The sequence below is a fragment of the Monodon monoceros genome, unplaced genomic scaffold (genome assembly GCF_005190385.1).
Source record: "Monodon monoceros isolate NGI ecotype Baffin Bay Population unplaced genomic scaffold, NGI_Narwhal_1 Super_Scaffold_11, whole genome shotgun sequence".
NCBI classification, from domain to species: Eukaryota; Metazoa; Chordata; class Mammalia; order Artiodactyla; family Monodontidae; genus Monodon; species Monodon monoceros.
The window spans coordinates 128155634-128179744 of NW_021703767.1; the positions used below are offsets into that span (position 1 = coordinate 128155634).

The window sequence follows — 24111 nt, forward strand, 5'->3', positions numbered from 1 at the left end:
AAATTTAGCAAGTGAAGTTCTGTTAGGAGATATCCTTGGGGCTCCTTGCAGGCAACCTGTCCATCTTACAGACAGTGGCTTGCAGCTGTGTGAAGTCTAACAAGGCATGAGGCTCTGACCTCTGGGAGAAGGAACAAAAGGTAACAGAGATAATAGGACAAGACATCTTCCCACAGCTGTGGTCTTGCTCAAAGAGTGCCAACATAAAGCCCTAGGGGGATTTATTTCAAGACCCCAAATAGTAGCTACTGAGTCACCATTTTAATGTAGTGATTAGTCCTTGGATTCCATTTGGTCCTGAGGGGATCTCCTCCTTTCTTCTTGGGGTGTGGGGTTAAAGAGCTGTCAGAAGTGAGGGCATATTTCCCTAGAGGTACCTGCCGGCTAGCCTGAAACCAGGGATGGCTCCCTGGATGTCCACTTGGGTCTTCCCCTGCCCCACAGCCCACCACTGCCTCCACCATTCACCTGCTCTGCATTGTCTTTTGAGCTCCTTGCTTCCCTTCCCTTGGTCTTCAGATGCCCACTCACCATCCCCCACTTCTCTTTAGTCATCAGGTCATGACCTTCTCCCCTGCTGGTGTCCCTGCTGAATGCCACCCCCTGACGAGAGGCTTCTTCGACCTTGCCCCAAGATCTTTCATTGGCCTCCCTGCCTCTACTCTGTTACAGCTTAACCTTTCTAAAAATGTTTGACATGCATTATCCCTGCTCAGAAGTCGTCAGTGATAGCCAGAGAGAGAGAAAAGTCTGTGGCTCCTCTCAGGTACCAATCCTCTTACTTGACTTGGTTTTCTCCTCTCACTTAGCCAGAACTTCCTCAGACGAACCAGGTGATTTCCTGACCCCTAATCACACTTGTGTTTTTCTACTCTTCATTTTGCCTCCTGGGCCTGGGATGGCCCCTTTTTTCCATTCCACTTTCTGATGTTCTCCTCATCCTCAAAGACCTAAGTCCAGCCAGCCTCCCTTTCTCCAGGGGCCTCTCCCTCACCCTCATGTGTCCTGAGCCCCTCTGGCATCTGCCATATTGCCTTGAGAGTAGTTGCCGCTACTGTGTACACATACCTCATCTTATTAACACACTGCCCCAGAGGAGTCTAGCCCTGCTTGGTCTCCCCTGGAATATGCTTGGCCCATAATGATATTCAATAAATATTTGTTTATCACATTACTTCAAATGTTCCTTCTGGGCAAAATTAGCAATAATGTACCCCCTGCCACACACACACACACACACACACACACACACACACACACACAGCCCCCAATAAGATCTGTCAAAGCTGGCAGACCATAGGAACTGTAAACTGTGCTTGCACCTTTGCCAGAGGGAGGTTCCATTTCAGTCTTCATAGGGAGACACAGCCTCCAGTGAAGGATGTCTTGACTTGTGCGTGTTTTGAAGTAAATAAGGGTCTTCAGGAGCGGATGCCCGAATCACTGCTCTGGAATCACGAGTTTGATGGCGTCGGAGAGAGGGGTCCACAGGTCCCTGTGGGGGTATGTGTCAGCAGCGGAGTAGCCTAAATAAGGGACCAGGAAGGCTTCCTAAGGAAGCGATGTTCAAACAGTGCTTGACAGGGGAGTCAGGCCAGCAAGGAGGCAAGGGAAGGGGCAGGAGAATGTTCTAGGCATAGGGCAGCATGCACAAGGAGTTGTAACCTGGATGAGGAGGGCTGAGTTCAAGTTCAGTGTGACGGGGCTGCACAGCCCTGCAAGGCGAGGAGGCCTCTTTCAGGTACACATGTTGCAGGCTCAGGTTTAGAGCAAGTGTGGAAAAGCCAATCAATCTGGAGTTCTGTCTTTCACAAGGCCTAAAAAAAATGGTGGGTAGACATTCTCTGGCCTGTGGAGAAATGCCTGCAGACTGCCTCTGCTACCTGGGAGAATGTGCTATCAGCCGAGAAGGCAGAGCACCACCCTACAGGACAGCTTTGAAGGGAAGGAAGGAAACAGTCTCAGCTTGTGGAGAGAAGGAAGGCTCCTCCACTCCACACGGGCTTCCTGTAACTACTTGGCTCCCACAGAGGAGAGGTCTGTGTTGGGGGAAAATCCTTATGCAACGTGAGCAGTCAGGTCCCGCCAGGTGTGGATAGAAGGCAGAAGAGCCTGGGACTGAGAGGGGGGCACCCAGGGCAGGGGAGTGGAGCCCAGAGGCAATCAAATCAAGGGTGGGAGAGAGTGAGGCAGGAAATGGGTGACCAGCGCAGGAGGCCTCGGCTGTCTTGGTGTTTGTCCACAGAGAATAATGATGAGTAATAGCGGACTTTAGAAAATAACCAGGTGAATTTGGAGGGACTTGAACAATTGAAAAATAAGGCAACCTGCTTCCTCAGTCAGTTGGAGAGCAGGTGAGCGCAGACTCTCTCCGAAGCTGGAGGAGGAAGGGTGGTGGGCCCGGGAGAGGTGAACCAGGTTTCTAGTAGGGTCAGCTGGGGACATCTGGGCCAGAGGGACAGGATTCATTCACTGAACTGAGGGAAGAGGACCAAGGGAATTGCAGGTGTGCCTCTAGTGACTGCCAGAAATCCTTGGCTTTTAGCCACATCACTCCATTCTGTGCCTCCAGTGTCCTGTGTCTCTGTACCCAAATTTGCTCTTCTTATAAGGACACCCATCTTTGGATTAAGGCCCAGCCTAATCCAGTATTACCTCACCGTAACTTGATTATATCTGCAACGGCCCTATTTCCAAATAATGTCATATTCACAGGTACCAGGGGTTAGTCCTTTGACATATCTTTTGGAGGACCCAATTCAGCCCGTAATACCCAACAAAGAGGCTCGGGACAGCACAGGTGATAGGGAATGTCCTTAGCAGAGGCAGAGGGAGTAGGGTGGAGAGAGAGGTGAGGTCAGTCGTGAGGATCGTAACGAGGATGCTGGGGGACCACCTGGGGGGTTGGAGGGGAGAGGGGCTTGTGGGGAGGTGAAGTGGAGGCCCACAGGGCATGGTGGTGACAGATATCCTGGTTTCCTTGCCAGAGTCACCTGCAGGAGGTGCAGCCATTTGGGTCAACATCCTTGGTATTTTGACTGTCAGCGGTCAGTGGGGAGCCGGGACCACCAGGTTCCACGCCCCTCCAGGGATCTCCAGGAGGGCAGGTGGTGGGATCTGGATTTGTGCTCAGCACTTAGGGAGAACACGTCATCCTCTTGAGGCATCTGATGGGATAGAGAGGTTTGAATGTTGGACAAAGCCTTTTCCTCCTGCCACCCTTCCACCTGCCGCCAGAAAAGCAGAGGGAGGGAATGCCCACAAAGTGTGGCGATTGTCCTGTGTAGGGACCATCTGCTGGGAACATCTTATCCTGGCTGCCGGGGGCCTCTCCTCTTGGGACGGAGTTTTCAGGGAGCTGCCGTGGCTTTTGGAGTGATGGGGGCGGTCTTGGAAGGAAGCAGGCACCTGTGAGAACAGCCGTGGTTATGGATGTTGGGTCCCCGGCAGGCAGAGGAATGCCGGGGTGATCAGGCTGGGGGGTGGGAATGCTTCCGTGCAGGAGAGCGTCGCTGCCAGTGACAGCCTATTGCAGGGGAGTCCCCGCCTCTGTGAGCGCAGGCGGTGGTGGCGGCGGCGGCGGGACACACCTTCTGCGTCCGTGCGGCTCCGGAATGCCACAGCCTCAGGAGGCGCTCTGACACCAGAGCAGCCAGCGAGAGGGCCAGTGGGACGATGAGCCGACCCAGCGTCGTGGTGTCCACGCACGCCTGTGCCTTGGCCTCTCTTGGTGGGCGACGGGCCCACCCTCGTCTCAGGCGTCTGCTGTCTTTGACTCTGTTACAGGTTCTCAAAGCTGGGTTCTCAGACCTCCACAGTGGCTTTGAAGGGGCTGGGCGTGCTGTGGTTTATCAGGAGCTCGGCAGCCTCTGAGGGGGTGGGCACAGGCTGCCGGGCAGCGCTTCGCTGGGCGAGGGCTCCTTTCTTGTCCCAGCGGGACACCCACTGTTCCCGATGGAACCTCAGACTCCCCGCCGGGCAGCCTTGGGGGGACACCCAGACACGCCCTCCCTCACTGCTCAGTATGTCTCCAGTCTCTTTTCTCCTAAAAAACCGGGCAGGGCCAAGAGGTGAAGATAAGTCCAGGGGTTCATTTCTCCAAATGGAGATGTTTGGGAGCTCTGATGTACAGCTGGCTCTGGGTGTCACCCTGATGACAGTGAAAGAATTTACAAGGGTTTGCTAAGAAATTGATTTACCTCCTTGGGAGATAAATGGGCATAGTAGAAGGGGGAAAAAAAGAAAACCTATTTCTTCAAGGAATTCATGATCCACATTGATAATTTTACATCCACTTACTTACGGCTTACAGGTGCCTATGTAACGGGTGGTGTCATTCCCTGAAATTCATTCTTTCCTGTTGATTTGTTCATCGTCAGATATTTGCTGAGTGGACTGCCTCTTCCTCATAAAGTAGCAGCAGTGCTTCTGTGGTCATTTTCTTCCTCTGCCCCACTGGCTGGCAACAGCTATGCTCTGGGTGCCAGGATTGCCACAGGGCACCAAACACTTAAGGTGGTTGTAACTGTAGTGTGGGCTCAGGGCCATGAAGTAACAATGGAGAATGTGTAACAGGAGGGACATTCTTTGCCATCATATAGATAGGTGAGTAGAAGCTAAGCAAGGGAGGGGGTGGGAATGAAGAGCCCCTCCCTCCATAGAGAGAATGGGCCCCACCACCAAAGGCTCTGAGGCAACACATCGTCTCACATGGGCCATGAGTTTTCCAAACAGCTTACAAATTTCAACTGCCTGTTACCCCAGACCGAATGTAGGTAGCTTAGTACCCGAGGAGAGGCCATGGTGGTGGGAAGCTCAGCGGGGCCGGAGGTGGATGGGAGCTGGAACAGGGAGGGCCCTGTAGGCTGGGGTGCTCTGCTTGATTTTGATCTGAGCTGGTGGGAATCCATTGGAGGGTTTTTTCACAGTGTCGTGACAGGCTCTGGTGTCCATCTTCGGAAGGTCACGCTGACACACTATATGATCGTATTTCTGTAAAACTAACAAACTAACTAGCAAACTAACCTGTGCTGCTAGAGGCCAGGAGAGCCGCTCCCCTGGGGGGGTGGGGGGTGACCGAGAGGGCACTGGAGGACGTCTGGGAAGCCGGAAATGTTCTGTTTCTCTGTCTGAGTGCTGGTCCCTCACGTGTCCTCAGCATGTGACATTTTTATCAAGCTGTACCCTTGTGACTTGTGCCTTTTTTTGGCGAATGTTATACTTAAATAAAGTTTCTTAAAAGATCACTCTGGCTGCTGGTTAAAGAATAGATTGGAAGGAGGAAGGAGTGGGCTTGGGGAAAGGGTAGGAACTTGTGGTAGTGGCCAGGTGGTGTCTGGACAGGAGGTGGCAGTGGAGGTGGAGATGCGGCGTGGGCTGGAGCCTTGGTTTGGAGGTCGAAGCAGCAGGGCGAGGACTGGAACCCAGAGGAGGCAGCGCCGGGTAACGATAGTTGGTAGTCGTTTGGGGCGTGAATTTCAGATACTGATCATTGGGAGTAAAGTTGAACTGCGTGGGAAGCAGGGGGTTGAGGTGGGGGGTCCACAGCCTGGCTGTGGACTGGAGGCTCCAGCACACTGCCGAGGATGACCTCTGGCGTGGACGAGTAGGACCCCCACGGTGAGTGTGTGCAGAGAGATGGGCAAGGGGGCTGAGGACAGAAGCTCGGGTGGGGCGGCAGGAAAGAGCTCCCACAAGAATTTCTAAGGAGAAACACTTAGAGAGACTGCAAGAGCTCGGGAGTGGCAATGACATCACAGATGGTAAGGGGAAACAGGAGTGTCAGATGCTGCAGGACTTGGGTAAAGCCGTTGTTGGAGAGCCCATTGGATTTGGCAGTTAGGTAACCAGCAATCTTGGTGAAAACAATGTCAGCGATGCCTTCTTTTGCCCAGACTCTCATGCGCTTGGGCTGCTGGGTGGAGCAGAACGAGGGCGTGACATGGCTTCAGTCGGTTGCTACAATTTACCAACTGTGTGACATGAGAACTTTGTAAGCTTCCCTGAACCTCAGTTTCCTCAGCCATAAACCAGCAGAATCATATTTGCCTCTCAGGGTGGTATGAGGATTCACTTTATGCAGGAGATATTTATTGAACATTTGTTATGTGCCAGATAGGCAGCCAGATGCAGAGGATACAGGGTGACCAACAAACAGGAAGACAGAACAAAGAAGATGAGTGAGGAAAATAGCCCCTCAGTGCTTCCCTGTGGCCATGAGCCAGGCTTCTGGGGCAGTGGGGTCCCTCCTTCCTGGCCGGCTTCCCAGGCATCAGCTCCCAGGGTCCTGGGCTCTTCTGATACCACGTCCCCACACCCCGCCTTCTCTCTCTCTGAAAAACTAAATTCCCCTTCCTTGAGGGCAGGAAGGGAAGAGCTTAATCTGCAAACCCTTCAGGGAGGTGAGGAAAAATATTAACATCCCATCCTGTTACACAAAGAATAGGAAGAATATAAAATAGGTGAAGTTTCTATATTAATACAGTTTGAATGTTCTTTTCCTGCCATAAATGGATTCAAAGCAGTTTCCCTAATGCCTCCTTACTTCACCTAACAAACTGATCTTGTGCCAACTTCCAGAGAAGACAAATGGCACTTGTTTCCTGTGAGGGAAAGCTTTTCTGACTTAAAAAAAAAAAAAAGTGACTTTGGAAATTTCTGAAGAAGAATTTGGACACATATATACATAAATGTCAATGACAATTTTGTTTCAAAGTTTCTATATTTCTGGGAAACTTTGAGCACCATGCTTCTAGCTAATCTGATAAATTCATCTAGTCTCATGCGCTTATGTTTCATCTCTTCCAGAATTTTTTTTTCATCTATGATTTCTAAAGCCCACACTGCAGGTCCTGGTCACCTCAGGTGGTCTCTCGCCCTTTGCTCTTTCATCTTCCCTCACAAATGCCACCAGGTCAACGCAGCCATCTGCCTTCTTCATCCCTGGGGCTGAGCTTCAGACAAGCACCACCGGGAAAAGCAGAGCAAAACCACCACAGCCAAAAGCGTGTGAGGATTTACTGGTATTAGGAGCTAGGAAGCTCGTCTGCCTTGCTTTTCTGTGGCCGTGTCGCTTCCAACAGGGCCGCTGCCATGGAAATCCATGTGTTTCTTTACAGATAGTGCCCATCTTTGTACTTCCAAGGGCCCTTAGGACTCGGTCTTATCAAAGGCCCTTCCTAGCTCACAATAACAACAAAAACCATAGAATTATGCGGACTGGGACTTCCATTGTCCAGTTAAATTTTCTCTTACCTAGAGGCCTTCAGGTGAGATTTTTTTCTAAGCTGAGTGGACTAAACTAAAAAATGGCCGTAAGATCCTGGTCTAAGCCAATTCCTTGGCCACCTGGCTCCTAGAGGTACTTGGCCAGCCCCACCCCGCCCCCCAGGAGTATGAACGGTGGGATAGGCCACTTCAGCACCATGGTCCTCTGGGCCTGTTGTGATTTCTGGTGGCCTCCTGGCCTCCACTGAGGCTCCAGTCCTCCCTGGAGCAGCTCCCACAGACCTCAGAGGAGAACCCGCCGGACAGGAAGGTCACGGTGTGGACAGTAGAGGCTGGCTTGGGGGCCCTGGAAAGGACAATTACACTGAGCAGAGGTACTGTCGGGGCCCTGGCTCAGCTGGCCTCCCTTCCCAGGCAGGATCCCAGTCCCAGCTCTCCAGCCTGGCCACTGCCCTCTTAGGGAACAAGGAAGCTGTGAGGAAAATCTGTGTTTTTCTTTGATTGTTCTGATTTTTATACCTCCAAGGGTCCCCAGGACTGTGTCTTATCAAAGCCTTTTTCTAGTTCATAATAACACGAATGATACTAAAGATACCTTCTATTCCTGCTACTGTGACTACCACCACCTTGGACCCTAGGCTAGCTATTTTGAATCTCTGAACTTTATGTTTTTTCCAGCATCCTTGCTACACAGGAACATACTTGACTTTCTGAATCACTTGGAAGAGACATTCCCTTTTGAGGCCACTGGGCCATGGTTTGGATCCAAAGTCACACCCTGCTGAAGGTACAGGAGGGGTGAGTAGGCCGAAGGCCTTTACTCCAGGACACACCTTTGCTTTGCTTCCTTTTTCTTTTGGCAGGATGGGGGAACGATCCCCTCTCCCCTCCAACTCTGAGGGGCCTCAGAGGAGCCAACCCACAGACCCTCTTCCCCTTTCAGATGCTGCCTCTCTGAGATCTTTGGGAAACAGCCGGAGTCACCGTTTCTGAGTTTCCTTCTCTGTCCCCATTGCATTAGGGCCTCTTGAGCCCTGGGCCTCACCTTCCAGGCCTTACCCATTTGGTGAACTTCCATCCAGGACTGAGCATGGACTATGAGAATAGAGACACTAAAAACATAGAAATATTTAAGCGGAGATGGGGAGACACCCCAAGCAAGCACCACTCTCCAGCCATGTGCCTTCTGTTGGAGACATGCCAACCATTTTGGAAGATTCTAGTCAAATCATGAGGCATCCGGATGCATGAGTGTCCTGGGGGTGGGGGAGGGAAGGTTGTGGAGAAGGACCTGGTACACTTTTTGGTTTGACCACTTAGCCCACTGACAAGTACGTACTTCTTTTTTTTCCCATTGAAAAAGTGGGGACAGAATTGTTAATTTGTGTACTGGAGTCCTCATCAGGAGGTAGATTGGGTTCATAATTCAAGACGGTAGGCTCATCGCGTTTGTCTCCCCTCATCTCCAACACTCTCATTAGGATAAGAGCAATGAATTCAAAAATGGTAAAGACCAATAACAGAAAAAAGAAAGGGAGAGGGATTATGAGTGGATGAAACGGTCCAATAGCTTCAGCAAGACCGAAGTGTTGATGGATGGAACAGAGTGGTGGAGGGCGGGCTCTTAAGTGCGTGGGTGGGACCGGCAGCGGGGGAGCCTGTGGACCTGGGACTCGACACAGCCATGGGGAACGGCGCATTCAGAGTGGGCAGACATGGCAGAAGGCAGAGATGACACGTGAAGCTGAACCCGAGGGGCTAGTACCGAGCAGCCCTTTACCCCAGGGAAAGCACAGGTAGCCTTCTCTCCATGAACCAAGGGGCCGTCAGCTGGTGCGGGTGCGCCCCCAGGGCGGAAGCCCTGCTCCTGGCTCCCAGCTTGCTTGCCACACAGTGAAGTGGTTCAATAAGGATACAAATACTGATAGAACTATTAAAAGTTGGGGGGAATAGGGAGAGGGGTGGGACCTGAATAAGTGAGCTAAATGCTCTTTTATCATGGCACACAGTCAAAAGTGATAAATCAAGAAATTGCAGAGCAAGCATATTATTCTGAGATGCGTGGATGTAATCAACAGAAACACTAAAAACAGAGGTGATTGATTGTCCTTGCACTGCAGTACTGGCGGTGGGCTCCAGTTGAGCTCAGGGCTGGCCTTATCGTTCTAAGCCCTTCCATATTACTTAATTTTTTTAAACATGCGCATATGATACATTGATTTAAAATAAAAGAAAAAAATGAAAAAGTGAAAATAAATGTAAGTGGATTTATGATTGTAGGAGGGATTCCAGCTGACTGTGAAAAAGAGCTTCTGAAAGCCAGTGTGGCTCAAACCCAGCTGGGTTATCACCATGGCTGGGCAGCTCTGGTGCTGCCCCAGAGACATGTGAGCCTCCAGCTGTTCCTGCCTCTGGACTGCAGTCCACTCCAGCCCAGAGAGGAGGAACCGCATGGGCCCTGGGGCCAGATTTTGACCCGTAGAAGCTGGAGGGGCTAAAGCAAGCGGCACTTCGGAGTCTCCTCGCTCACTCAGGAGAGCTGCAAGCAGCCCTCAGCGCTCCTCTGAGCCCTCCCTGCACTGCTGGGCAGGGTGAGATTAAGGTTTCCCTGAGCTCTTTTTCATCTCTCTCTCCTTCCCTCCCGTTTCTTCCTTCCTTCCTTCCTTCTCTCCCTTCCTCCCTCCCCTCCTTCCTTCCTTCTGAAGAATAGTTCCATTTAGACTGCTGACACCTGCCATTTATGGATCAGAGCATTGTTCCAAACTGGGAGGTCACAGCCGATGTCCCAGTCCAGCCTCATCTCCTGCTCCTGAATGGCTTTCTTCCCACTCCTGGGCTCCCTAAGTGTATTAAACTATCTCAGAGACATCACATCCTAGTGGACCTAAGGCATCAGCTGAATTTTCTAGAGTTTTGCCTTTATCAGGATGCGTGTGGACGAAATCAGAGTTGGTTGACAACAGTCAGTGGTTAAACAGGTAATAACCCTGTGGGGTCCACACTGCAGAACTTCTCCCAGTGTCCCTGTAACTCTCATTGGCTGCCTCAGATCATAGTTCTTATGTCTAGTTTGGAAAAGAGGGTCATGAACATGTAGAGCAGAGGAACCTACGGCTAGGCTGGACTTAGATCCTTTCTGATTCGTCCTGTGCTGTGAGGGTTTCACCCCTTGTCCTAATGGTTTACCCTTACGGTCTGATTACTTACTTATTTACTTACTTAGAGCTCTGAAGTTTGGCTGGGGCCTGGGGCCCCACTCTGCACCTTCACTTGGCATCTCAGCATCTTTTCAACCTTTCTTAGCTCTCTGGCAAAGGTGGTAAAAAGAGTCCTCATTGTTAAAGAAAGATCTTCATGACCATTCCAATCTCCCTGCTTCCTTCCTCGTCGAACTTCCTCTTCATGTTTGTTAAGATTGGAAAAAGAATAGAGCTGTGAACATGAACAGTTAGAAGTTTTAGAGCTTCCTGCCCACCACACCCTACAAGAATGTTGTTCCCCCTGCATTAACTTTCCCTTCGAGCTTTCTTCTATAAGATGTGCCTAAAGACATGTATAGTTTTAACACACACACACACACACACACACAAACCTAGATGTTTACGTTAGCACACACACACATATTTACATGGGTTTTGATGGTTTCAAAGTGAACCCCTTAAATAAACAGACCTACTCCAATGAAATTGCCCATACTCATAGTATTTTTTAAAAACTGTTTGTGGAATTCCCTGCAAAGGCTCAGAACGTTATTTTGAATACCTTCCTGGTTGCAGATCTTTTTTAAAAGATCCTTAAATCAACTTTATTAAGGTATGGTTTACATATAATAAAGTGCACAGATTTTAAATGATTGATGAGTTTTGACAAATGCATACACCTGTGTAAATACCACCACAATCAAAATATAAAATATTTCTACCACCCCAGAAAGTCTCTTCATACATAAATGCAAATCTTTAACTTTTTAATTTGAGTTTAGAAATATCCAAAAATGATTTCAAGCCAAGCCAAGTGAGTAGGTGGGGCAGCTGAGCTGACAAATGATGTTTTGTACCTTGTAAACTTTGTGGCTTGTAGACTGATTAAAAGCAATGCTGAAGGGGAAATTTATGATTGAGGAAAGATCATTGGAACAAATCTGCAGCTCTGATGGGTGTATATTCTGGAAGAGGGTTCATCAGTTAGACTATTTAAAGACATATTCATTCACTTGACAGTGAATGAGCCCCATTTAAGGACCAGGCATTGTTCCAGACAACAGGTATGTGGCATCTTAAAAACACATCATTTTTCCTCTGTGAAGTCTGCATTCTGGTGGGGGTAGATGTCCATAAGTGAGAAGTCAAATGCATGATGTAATTTTAGGAAGCAATAAGTGCTATGAAAAAGGAAAAAAGTAGAGTGAGGAGACAGAAAATGCTGGTGTGCTATTTTTAAAAAGATAATATAGCCCATGTAATATATCTTTATTTTCTTTTCCTTTTGTGAAGAAATCTCAAGACCCAGATTCTACCATAAGCTTCTTTCAAAAGGGACATGGAATCTTTCCCTAAGCTGTATTCTGCAAAATGCTAGAATCTGTTTTATATATATGCAGGGGGTTACATGGCTAAAGAAGCTATGGAGAAAGTTGGGTAAAACAAAGCTAAGCCGGTCTTTACCCAAGGTTTTCTTAGAGCCTTTAATATGCTAATGTGAATTGTAAATATTTGCAAAGGAGGATTATAGCATGCAAAGTTTTCCAAACTTTTTTCTCCTGGGAATCCTTTCAACTTGGAGCATCTCAAGCAAGTGGTGATCTGCCTAAGACAGTGTGGGAAATTCTATCCTAGAGTTTTCATGCCACAGGAGACGTGAAAGCCACAGAAAGGTTCAATTATTTGGGCAAGAGGAGGGAGTGGAGGAAGCCTGGGCTTATTACATATCCCCCCAGAATGTGGAGCACTCTCTGTGGGCCAGGCAGGGCGCCAGGCCTTTAAACACAGACTCTCTCGTGCAAGCCTCACAAGGCAGTGGGAACAGGTATTATCACAGCTTCCACTTACTAGCGCGGAAACTGCTGTCAGAGGGTCAAATACGTGGCCGAAGGTCTTGCTGTTCCTTACAGTCAGGATGTGAACTTCGGCTTGTTTGACTCCCAAACCCAAACTATCAAATTCCACAACACTATGTTGTCTAAATGGTGGTGGCAGGAGGTGGGTTGCAACCCAACGAGCGCACCTTTCCTTCTCCCGCCAATCCGTCTGCTTATTCTCATAAGCCCCATGTTCTCGCGAGGGGTGGAGTTCTGCGTCCACGCATGGTGTTCTGCCTGGTGTCGAGTTTTTGCTGCTCCATGTCATGCTGGCCATGGAGTGGGTACTTGGTAAGTTTCAGCAGCCTGGGTCCTGTCCACATAAGCTCAGTAGATGGGACCAGATGGCTGTGATTCTGAGCGGCTCAGGCCAGAAAGCTCTGCTGGAACCACCCATCCACTTCTTTCTCTTGACCTGGCATCTTCTGCTGGGGCACCCCGACCTGACAGGACCGCAGTGGCTGAAAGCTGGCCGTGTGGTTGGCTCTTTGGTGTGTGGGGGGGTGTGGGATGAGGAGGCACCCGCTGGCTCTAGGTGGAGTCTTCCACCTCATATCTGAAGGGATTTTTGTATTTACTGGAAAAAGCAAAGGCTTATCTTTCAGGAAAAGATCTGAGACAGATTTTCCCCCCACTATCTTCACCTTCCTCTCATGAGACTGCTAGGGAACTGAGGAGAGATTAGTCACTCCTGTTAATTCATTACTAATTTGGTTAGAGGGAGACAGTCTTTTCTGAGCTTTATGCTCTGAACCTCGGGTGTTCCAAACCTGAACTCGCTGACCACCCTCTCCATCTACACTGCTCCTCGTGGGCCCCCGTCTCACACACAGCCTTGCCCCGTTCCTGGCCCTCAGGCTGGAAACACTGCCCCTTTTCTTCCACCTGGGATCAGTGACAACCTTGTCAACTCAACCTCTGCAGGAGCCTCTGATCGGCCCCTGCCCACCTCCCCACTGCCCTGGACATTGGTTCAGCCCTCACTGTCTCTCCCCCAGGCTGTAATGACAGCCCTCATCCTCTGCTGGATGTCACCCTAAATGCCAGCCATGTGCCAAGGCATCAAGATACCTCTTCGCAGAAGTCAGCATCAGGTGCCGGGATTTTCGGAAGCTACCTTGAACTTGACACATACCTGAGCCCTGTGCTGGGCAAGGGGGCCACCGAAGGGTTATCCAGACAAAGGCGGGGAAGATGATTTTGTGCATATTGTGAGCAAAGATGCAGACAATGAGTGTGTGCTGTGGGGTGGTGTGACCTTGATGCAGTTTGAAGGACAAGGTGTTCTAGCTCTAGTGCTGCATAACAAAGCAGCCCTAAACTTAGTGCTTAAATCAATGGCAACATTTAGTTTGCTCACGGATCTGCCATCTATAGAAGCTCACTCTTGCTCCACTTGGCATTGGAGGCTGGAATCCTCTGAAGGCTCTCAGTAACATGTCTGGCCGCTGATGCTGGCTGCAGGCTGAAACTTTAACTGGAATTGTTGGCTGGAACACCACCATGTGGACCCCCCGTGAGTAGGGAAGACAGGGCCTCCTTATAGCGTGATGTCTGGGGTCTAAGGGTCCCAAGAGAGAAAGGGCTGGGGGTTCACTATCCACTTTCAGGACTTGGCCCCAGGGGTCACAGAGCATCACTTCTTCTTCCTTCTCTTCCTTAGAAGCAAATACCTAAAATTGGCCCATATTGAAAGGGAGGGAGTACAGAGCCCACTTCTTGATGAACGAATGTCATTGTCCCATCGTTAGAGGTGTATGTGGGACAGGAGATATTGGTGTAGCCATCTTTGTGAAACTTGATCTGCCACGGCAGGATGTGGAGCCAAAGAGGCAGGCAGGGTCTAGGACCTGTAGCATCTTGGATACCAACCATGAGCATTGGTTTATATCTTGTAGGAAGTGGGGAGCCAGTGAGAGGTATTAATTTGGGAGTAACCTGCTCACATTGGTGTTTGATAAAGCTCTTTCTGGAGTGGTGGGATGGAAGGTCTGAGGGGATGGCAGGAGATCTGTGAGAGGAATCTGAAGGAATCTAGGGGAGAGGGGAGAGGGCCTGAGGCAAGGCATAATCTGGAGATGAAGGGCCCGTCAAATACAAGAGATGCCAAGGTGAAATCACAGGGCTCAGCAGTGGCACCAAATGCCAGGGAGTGATGAACAGGCATCCAGGAGGATTCCCGGTTTCTGGCTTAGGGAACTGAGTGAAGGTGGTGGGGAATGAATGAAAAACTAGAGAGGTTTGTGGGGGAGGACCCTGAGCCCTATTTGGGAAGCGATTAGCCTGAGGGGTCTGAGAATGTCCACGTGGACACGTCCAGCACACAATGAGATGGACTTGAGTGTAAAAGCTCTGGGGGAAGTTCTGGAGGAGGGTCTGAGATGTGGGCACCACAAATGGGGTTTCCAATGAATGTGTGCAGAAAGGGTGCCGTGTGCAGAGAAGGGGACTACAGACAGAGTTTGGGGGGGGCATCAGCCTTTAGGGGACGGTCAGAAGAAGAGGATCTGGCAAGGCATCCAAGACCAAATTGCCTCTGTCCTGCATGTGGCAGGCACTGTGGGCTTAGTCCCAGGCACTTGAGATGCCTGCCGGGGACCGGTTCTGGGCCTGCCTCTCACACAATGGAGCAGCCATGGCCAGTTCCTACCCTCGCAGGCCCTTGGTTTCCCCAACTCCGGGGCGCTAGGATTCCCCCTCTCCCTCTCTGGACTTCTGTTTCCCCATTTGTAAGAGAGACTAGATCATTTTCCAGGGTACCTTTATCACAGAATATTAAGAATTCTAGTATATGAAATGAAGCAGAGTGGAGCCTCCCTAAGGGGGCAGGGGTGGCGGGCTGCCCCTGACTGCAGGTGGACAGGCTTCCTTCTGCCACTGATGAGGAGTGAGGAGGCCCCGCGGGCTCCGGGGTCAGGGGGGCGGTGGTTCGGACAGGTGTCTGCTTTTGTGGCCTGATGACCTCCTTGGATTTGGATGCACGGGCAGGCAACTAGGACTGCACCCTGGCCTCACAAAGGCTCTGCCTTGACAGGTAGGAGAGGGGAGGTCAGCTCTGATCCCACAGCCTGGAGCGGGGCCCCTGCGGAGGGGCTGGCTTGGCTTTACAAGGAAACGGAAATGAAGGTGGAGCCCCAGTTGCTCTCCTGAGATGCCAGCCCTTCAATTAAGGGAAGAGCTTTGGCAGACTACGAAACATAATGGCACCCCACCCTTCCCTGGAGGAAGAGTGAATCTCCAGAAGGGGCAATTCCAGGGGGCTCAGGATGTGGGGCTCTGGGCTCTGAGCTCTGAGCCTGCTCTCAGCCCAATAGTCGAGGACCCAGGAGAGCTCAGCCTGCAGCCGACTCCAGATACCACAAGCCCTCTCCACCCTCCCCATCAACCACATTTACTTGTCACATTTACTCATACCCACAGGACAAGGCATATGGGGCAGGGTGGGATGCCTTCTCCAGGCCCTCATCATCCACTCAGGAGAGGAACCGGCACAGTCACAAATACCCCGCATAAGAGGTGGTAACAAGCTTGGCTAGTGTTTTCATTCAAATGGGCTAGTGTGAAAGCCCATCCTGGAGCCTCACTGGGGTATGAGAGGTGGGCCTGGGAGGATGGGTGTTGATGGAGGGAGGAGAACGGAAGGCAGGTCAAGAGGAATGGAGCAGTGTGACCCCTGGCTTGTTTGTGCCCCTGGGAGTGACACGAATGTGGCCCTCAGCCCTCACAGGACACGGGAGGGAGGGCAGAGCTGTCAGAGAACAATTCCAGGTGCTGAATGCCCTGGGCCATGGCTCATGAGTCCTTTCCCTCAGGGCTGCTTCTTCAACCCTGTGGTTTTCCTGCCATTGATGGTAATGTGACAAGAATGGCAGGAATGATGGGAATGGTTCACATGTGTTGACTAAGGCTGTGGGTGAAACTGGTCCGAGGATGATGACATTTCACCCTAGGACCACCTGATGGAGAAAGTGTTCCCAACTAACAGGGGAGCGGGGCCAGGCTGCTGGGCCTCTGTGCCCCAGAATGGAGGGCCAAGGTGGGTGGTCAGGGCTCACTGTCCAGAGGCCTCACCATCCAGGTCTCCTCCCCAGGTGTTCGTGCTGTGCCATGGCCTGCTGCAGCTCTGCCAGCTCCTGTATAGCGCCTACTTCAAGAGCAGCCTCACCACCATTGAGAAGCGCTTTGGCCTCTCCAGTTCTTCCTCAGGTCTCATTTCCAGCTTGAATGAGGTAAGCAGGATGCTCTAGACCATCAGACCCCACTTGTGCACCACCCTGATCACAGCATCCGGGAGGGGCCTTGGGAGGAGCAGAAGAATGGGGTGGGGGGGGCGGGGTTGGACCCATGGGGGATGGAGACAGCCAGCTACATTTCCCAAGGCTGCCCTGCACCAGGCGCTGAGCTGAGAGCCTCTGGAGGCACCTGACCTCCTCACAGCAGCCCTGCGAGCAGGTACTCTGCTCCTCCCTGCTGACAGCTGAGGGCACCAGGGCTCAGCAAGGGCAGCAGCTTGTGCCAGCTGTGCAGGCCTGCTGCCTCCAAGCTCTGTGCCTCTAATTGAGTTCTGTGACCATCCACGAGGTTATGTGGTCTCTGCCCATCCCCGGTCCAGGGCAAGACGAGCCCCAGGCATGCAGCTAGGGAAGCAGCCCCAGGCTGGTAGCTCCTTCTTAGGAGGGCAACAGGAGACAGAGCTGCTCAATGGCCCTGACTGCCAGGCAAGGTCAGAGGTGTATGACCTCCCAGCCTCGTGGAGTTTACACTGTCCCTCACTGATGGTACATCAAAGTTAGAGGAAGATAGGGTGGGCCAAGAGGCCAGGGTGAGAGGTCAGAGGGCAGGGTCAGCTAGGAGTCACTGGAAGCCAGGGAGAAAGGGGCAGGGGAGGCAGCAAGCCCCTGCATCGTGGCTGCAGCATCGTCGGCTCCAGGTGAGGAGATGGGCCCTGGGCCTGGCTCCTGTCTTTTCTTTCCACAAGGCCCACTGTTCTGGGATGGAGGTCTTGGCCTCCCCCTCCCAGGAGCCCAGATGCAATTAGATCTTCCCTTGACATAGCGAAATTCAGGCCAACAACCGACCCAGTAGAGTCTGGGCTCCCCAGACAGCTTCTGGAATGGGCTGTAAAGAAGGTGGGAAGTGTTCCAACGTCCCCCAACCCCCACCTTCCAGTCTCCCCATCCCACAGCCTGCTCCCTGCTGGAAACGCCCCTTTCCCCTTGACTCCTGCGCCCTCCACGGCCCACACAGCAGTGCCCCTCAGGAGCCCTCTCCGCCACGCCTGTGCCAGATCCCTCTGCCGTCCTTGGAGGAGGGCTCTCTTCACAGTCACGTCTTCCAGACAGGAAGCTGGCAGCAGAAAGTCTACCCCCATCCCAGTGGCCGCACACGTGTGTAGTGCGGCCAGGATGGGAGCCCAGGTCCGTCTGACGGTCGCCACGCACTCCTCCTCCCCATGGACTGTTCCTCCATCCTGTGACGTGCACGTACTTGCACACGTACAGCCCTGAGGCCCATCAGTCATGCCTGCTGGCCTCCTGGGCCTCAAACCCCCTCCTCTGAACCCCCAGGCCCACGTGGATGCCTTCACTGCTTTCTGGATGTGTGTCTGTGTCCGTGTGTTTTAATGTATGTGTGTGTGTATACACGTGCATACGTATGCCTCTGTCTACCTGATTGTGCATCTGTGTCTTGAGCTTCCTGGTGATGCCCAGTGACGGGGGTCTTCCCCTCCACATAGGCTGTGCTCTCTTACAGGACAGGGACCTGGCACCACTCACACAGAATGCACCCTTCTATGTGTTGGCCTGTGACTTTGATAATGCTTCTGGCACATGTTGTCTTCATTCACGAAGGACACAAGAAAAACAAATCTCTGACATTTGTGTCATCACAGTCCTATCCCGTGACCCTGGCAGACATCACTAATCAACTGCAGTCTTCTTTTCTGCTGAGTCCAGACTCTGAATCCTTCTCAACATAGTGTTCTAGGCACATCTACTAATCAATCTCAGAGCTGGTGTGTAGGCTAATCCTCTCTTCCACTATGGCTCGCATGATAGTTGAATCTATGATCTTTGATGGTTAAATTTTCATTTTTATTTTTCCCATGCTTGGAACAAAGATGTGGGCCCAGGAACAACTGGATTTTTCAAGGGGCAGGGAGTAGCTAGCTGGGACATGTGAGACTGTGTGTGTATCCGTGTGTCTGTGGCAGGAGACTGATTAAGAAAATAAGGGGCAAAATATTTCCCCAGGTTATAGTTCAATAAAAAATGAAAATAATTCACCCATTAAATGTTCTCTTTTCTAAACTTAGATGAGCTTTTCAACAGTCAGGTTTTAGAACATGCCTATGGGCATGGTTTGAGGCAAACATCATAAGAAAGTTAATTCCTTGAACCTAACAATCTTTTGTGTGTGCTTAGTGGGAAAATGTGTGTCTGTGTGTATATCTGTTTCTCTGTGTGTCTCAGTATTTGTGTGCATGTCTGTGTGCATGACTATATGTGTGTATCTGTGACCTGAGACTGTGTGTGTATCCGTGTGTCTGTCTGTATTTCTGTATCTGTGTGCATCTGTGTGTATCTGTGTGTGTGTGTGTGTGTGTGTGTGTATATCTGTGTGTGTTGAGGGGGAGTGGATGGGTGATTGTGTGGAGGAGAGGAACTCAGCCAAAGGGCTTTCTACAATCCCGTTGATTCTGACTTAAGCGTTTAGAAACAGACTGAGCAAGAAAGTAGGGGTCTTACCGGAAGAGCAGAGAACAGCCAAATCAGAGGGGGCTTCATGTTCAAGCTCGAGGCTCCCAGCTTTTGGGGTGAGCAGTAAGGGACTGGCCTGGCTTCTTGAGCAGAGCCAGGCCCGGGTGCACAGTCTCGTGAAGACGAACCCTCTGGAAGAGGTGCCTGGTAGACACTTGAGTTGAGGGACAGGGTATCCCGAAGTCAGATGGCTGGGCGGCTGTCACAGCCAGGCCTGAGAGGCTGGGGGAGAAGAGGACCCCGGCAGTGCTGCAAAGGAAGAAAAGGCAGGATTTGGCAGCTGCTTGAGCGCAGGATTGAAGGCACCGCAGACCACAAGGCGGCTGCCTATCAGAAGCCTGAGGGGTGTGAGAAAAGAACCAGGCCTGGTGGAGGGGAAGGTGAACCCATCTGGATGCCTGGAGTGTGCAGCCAGCTTCCAGGAGACGGGAGCCTTCACGCTGGACCCAGTCTCGCTGGGGTTCAGAGGGTGAGGAAAAGAGGAGACCAGGGCTGGGTGTAACAAGCCAGCGGCAGGAGGAGGGCTTGGCTGGCAGGGAAGACGTTGGGCATCCAGCCCGGTGAAGTAGCGGCTTCCCTGGCCCACCCACGGCCAGGGCTGAGCAGATGCAGTCAGCCACCCTTAATGCCCCCCATCAGTTTTCCCTGGGCCCCTTTGGTTTGAGGCATGGGCAGGGATGTGTTACAAATGGGCTGTGTGATAACCTTCAGATGCTCTAACACGAAGTCCACAGAGTTGTTTTAGGGGCCATTTCCGGGCCAAGGGGCTGAGGCCCAGGCTGCAGAGGCCCTGTTCTCCTCAGCTAGAACAGCTTCTTCTTTTTTTTAATATTAGGGAAAATAATTTTTTTCAAAGGAAAGCCACAGCTGAAGGAAAGTTTGGGAACCAAGGTCTTAAGCCAGCATCAGCTGTAACAGCTGTAGAGGCCCGGCTTCCCTCCTAGAAGCCAGCCCAGGCCCTGGGGGGAGCGCAGGAAGGGCCGCTCCAGGTGGATGGGGTGGGACACCCCCCAATCCTTCCTCCCTGGGTCCCTTCGGGGCCCTCTCCCGTCCCTCTCCCAGACCTTTTCAAGTCAGCTTCAGTTAGCTTAGCTGATATGCTCTGACATTTACAATCATTTCATGCAAAATGATGGGGAAACAAAAAGGGAATGAAATCTAGGAAGCATAAGGATGAAGCTTTGTTTCCAGGTGCTGGTTTCAGAATGTCCTAGAACCATGTCTTTCCCGATCAGACTAGGCTGCCTCCTTACCCACCTTCACGTCCCCTTTCTCTGTGTGTCATAAACCATTCTTACTCTTGGCCACACAGGAGGGGTCTCTGGGCAATCGTGTCCTCTTCTTGAAAAAACCTACCATTTACACCAGCTATGTGTCAGACACCATTCTAGGTGCTGGGGAGACAGGAATGAACAGACAGACAAAAATCTCTGCTCATATATATCATTCTACTGATAAATATGACATTTATTTATAGAAATAAATAAAACATGGTGCATCAGATTAGAGTAAACGCTATGAAGAAAAATAAAATCGTGGAGGGGCACGGTGGTTACATTTTAAATAACTTTATTCTTTAAATTATATTTAAATTATAAATATATTTTAATATATTATAATTTATTTCTGTTAATTATTACAAATATAAGTTATATTTAAAATAACTCCTTTTAATTAAGATATCATGGATATTTAACTTTATATTAGCTGTCCAGGTGTACGACATAATGGTTCGAGATAAGTATATATTGCAAAACGATCACCACAGTGTCTAGCTAACAACCAGTACCTCACATGGTTCACGTTTTTTTCTTGTGATGAGAACTTGCAAGATCTATTCTCTTAGCAACTTTCAAATATACAGTACAGGGTTATTAACTATAGTCGCCATGCTGTATGTGACATCCCAGGACCTGTTTATTTTATAACTGGAAGTGTGTACTTTTGACGCCCTTCACCCATTTCACCCACCTGACCCCCTTCTTTTTCAGAGAAGGCCTTAATGAGAAGGTTCAGCCTGAGCAGAGATCTAAAGTAGGGCTCGTTGAGAAGGGAGCCCCCCGCAGACATGTAAGATGAGGGAGCAGCCAGTGCCAAGGCCCTGTGTTCAGAGAGCAGCAAGAGGCAGAGTGGCTGGGGTGGAGGAAGTGGGGGGGACAGAAGGAGAGCAGGTCAGAGCAGTGATGGGGAAGGGGACAGGCTCCTCAGGGCTTCAGAGGCTCTGGGACTGACTTTGTTTTTGTTCCCGTATCGGATTTGGGCAGAGGGAACACGGTCTGACATTTCAGCAGGACCACTCTGGCCGCTAGGAGGAGAATAGAGGGCTCTGAGGCAAGAGTGGCGGTGGGTAGAAGGCAAAGCTCAGAAGGGTGCCATGGTGGCTGAGACCAGGTGGTAGTGGTGGAGGTGGTGAGAAGTGGTTGGCTTCCATTGAGGGCCCGGCCAATGGGATTTGCTGGTGGTTGGATGTCGGTGTGAAAGGGCAGTCAAGGATGATGCGCAGACATTTTGCTTGAGCCACTCATAGGATGAGGTGCCATCTACTGAGAGGAGGAGGACTGGGGAGGGGGGCACCAGGTTTTGGGTGGAAGGTGAGGAATGAGCTCTGGGATGCGCCGGGCCTGTGGGAATCAGAAGCCCATACAGAACAAGGAAAGCCATAGGACTGGCTGAGCTCCCAAGACAAGAGCAGAGGTATGGAGACTGAGCTCTGAGAGTTGAGAGATCAGAGGCGAAGAGGAACCAGCCAAGAAGACTGAGAAGGAGCAACCAGGGGCAGCAAACTAGGAGAACATGGTGTCATGGAAACTTAGCGAAAGGAGTGTTTCAGGAAGGCAGAAACAGTCAACTGAATCAAATGGTGCTGAGAGATCAAGTGAGAAGAGAACTGAGAATTGGCCAGCGGACTTGGCAATGAGGAGGTCATTGACAATCTTGGCAAGAGCCACATACCAAGACTCTGGTCCCTATTTCCCAAGACAGGGACACCTGCTTTAACGGCCGGAAGGAGACTGTGGTGTGGACAGAGTAGGGGCTATGAGTGCTGACATCCAGGGCTCCTCTGGTTCAGGTGGACTCACCTTCTGGGGCAGAGGACCATCTCTTTGGATGGAGTCGAGGTCAGAAGATCTGCCAGCACCCCTTTTACCATTTAAGACCCTGCTCCCCAAGCTGGGGCCTTCGGTTCCCCTCTTTGGCTCTGGGTGGGGCTCAGAGAGCACGCTTTCCAGGGAGCACCAGGAACATGAGTTACTGGTGTTTCCACCCGGGAAGGGACTTAGGGCGCTTTAGTCCTCATCCCTCATTCACAGAGGTGGAAGCCAATCCAGGGAGGGCCAGAGCCGATTAGGAGCAGAGCTGCTGGGGCAGAAACTCACTTCTCCAAGGGGCAGTAGACCACTGTAGTTAAGGCGAGGCCCTTTAAACTCAGGCAGTCCTTGTTTGAGCCACCTCCTTACCTCATGGACATGGCAAGTTACTTAATATTCTGAGCCCTAATTGTGTCGTCTGCAAAAATGCGACTTGTTGCATGATGAAATGAGATAGTGAAGGTTGCTTGGTGGTTATTCTGACTATGAACTCAGAGTCCTTAGGGAGTTTAGTTAGGGAACACGTACTGTTCCTAGGAGCCAGCCAGAATAGGAAGCTTTCTTGAATTTGGCCCCAAAAGCTTTGGTCCTAATGGTTGAGCTTCCCATGGTCTCTAGATACTTCTCTTGGTCTGGTCTAGAAGGCTGAGGCTGGGAAGGGTTTCTGACAACAGGGGAAAGCTGAAACTGCATGCTTGGCCCTCCCGGCAAAGCTGGCACCACAGCTCTGCTTGGGCCCTTGGGTGACACCAGGCAGCTTCTTGCCTCTCTGCTGTGACAGTCCGGTCCACTCTGTGGGTGGGTGAGGACAGAGCCTCTGGTCTCACTTGGCTCCTCTGCTCTCTCTGCAGATCAGCAACGCCATCCTCATCATCTTTGTCAGCTACTTTGGCAGCCGGGTGCACCGTCCGCGGCTGATCGGCATGGGGGGTCTCCTCCTGGCTTCGGGGGCCTTTGTCCTCACCCTCCCACACTTCCTCTCAGAACCTTACCAATACACCGTGACCAGCATGGGTAAGTGGCCTCCCACTCTTGCTTCAAGGGGATGAGGGTACATGATTCTGTAGGTTCTGACTTTCAGATACGCTCTGGGGAGAAAAGCTGAAGAAACTTTCCGGTGGGAGAGGACAGCATAGCTCAGAGTGGTATCCATTGCCCCAGAAGCACCCCAACCAACTTTGTGAGACACCCACTCAATCCTCCTGTGTTTTTGGTGGGATCCTGGGATATTTGGATGCCCAGCATCCTCTCCCGTCTTCCATGTTATTGTTGACTATATTTTAGCTCTGCCTGTCTTTACCCTCCTCCCAGTGGTCATTATTAATACAGTTGTTATTTATAAATAGTTCAGTACTTATTTATATTTACCCACAAGTTTACTGGTTTCTTTGCTCACCGTTGCTTCTTGCATTTCACCCACCCTTGTTGATTTAACTTCCTTTTTCCTGAAGTACATCCTTTAGCATTATTTTCAAATAGTTTTTCAAATCTATCTGCCCTATTTTCATGGTTTCTTGGTATTTCCTTATGATTTCTATTTTCATTTTAGTTTCTTCAACTATTTTAAATGTATTTATTTTATAGTCCTTTTTGGATTGTTTTATTAGCGCAAATTTTGAGATTGCTAATCCTCCCACATTCTGTGTCTGCTTGCTCTTGTTTATGGTGGAGTGTTTCCTTTATGTTCTGTAATGTTTGATGGTGTGGTCATTGGCAGGGGGATTTTTCTTCCCCCTGTGGAAATTTTGTGTGGTCTGGGTAGGAAATAGCCCCAAGGGTGGTTTTGTATTTGCATTTACTTGGCACCCTGGGAACATCACTGCTTTGGAGCCAATTTTATGATAATGTATTGGCATGGGATCAATTTGTACTTGTTTTAAGGGATATGGTATGTGGCAGTGGTTTTGTGAGGAGCAGCAAGTGAGAGGCCCAGTCCCTAAATGCTTATTCTCGGTCT

General features: G+C 50.7%; 1 protein-coding gene across 1 annotated transcript in view; it reads left to right on the forward strand.

Annotated features, from left to right (window-relative positions):
* Positions 1-24111, forward strand: part of SLCO2A1 (solute carrier organic anion transporter family member 2A1) — a 76236-nt gene that overhangs the window by 19346 nt on the left and 32779 nt on the right. Inside the window, exons 2-3 of the mRNA XM_029214854.1 lie at positions 16396-16533; positions 23006-23168. Of these exons, the coding sequence (XP_029070687.1) occupies positions 16396-16533; positions 23006-23168 (301 nt within the window). The remainder of the gene's footprint in view (positions 1-16395; positions 16534-23005; positions 23169-24111) is intronic.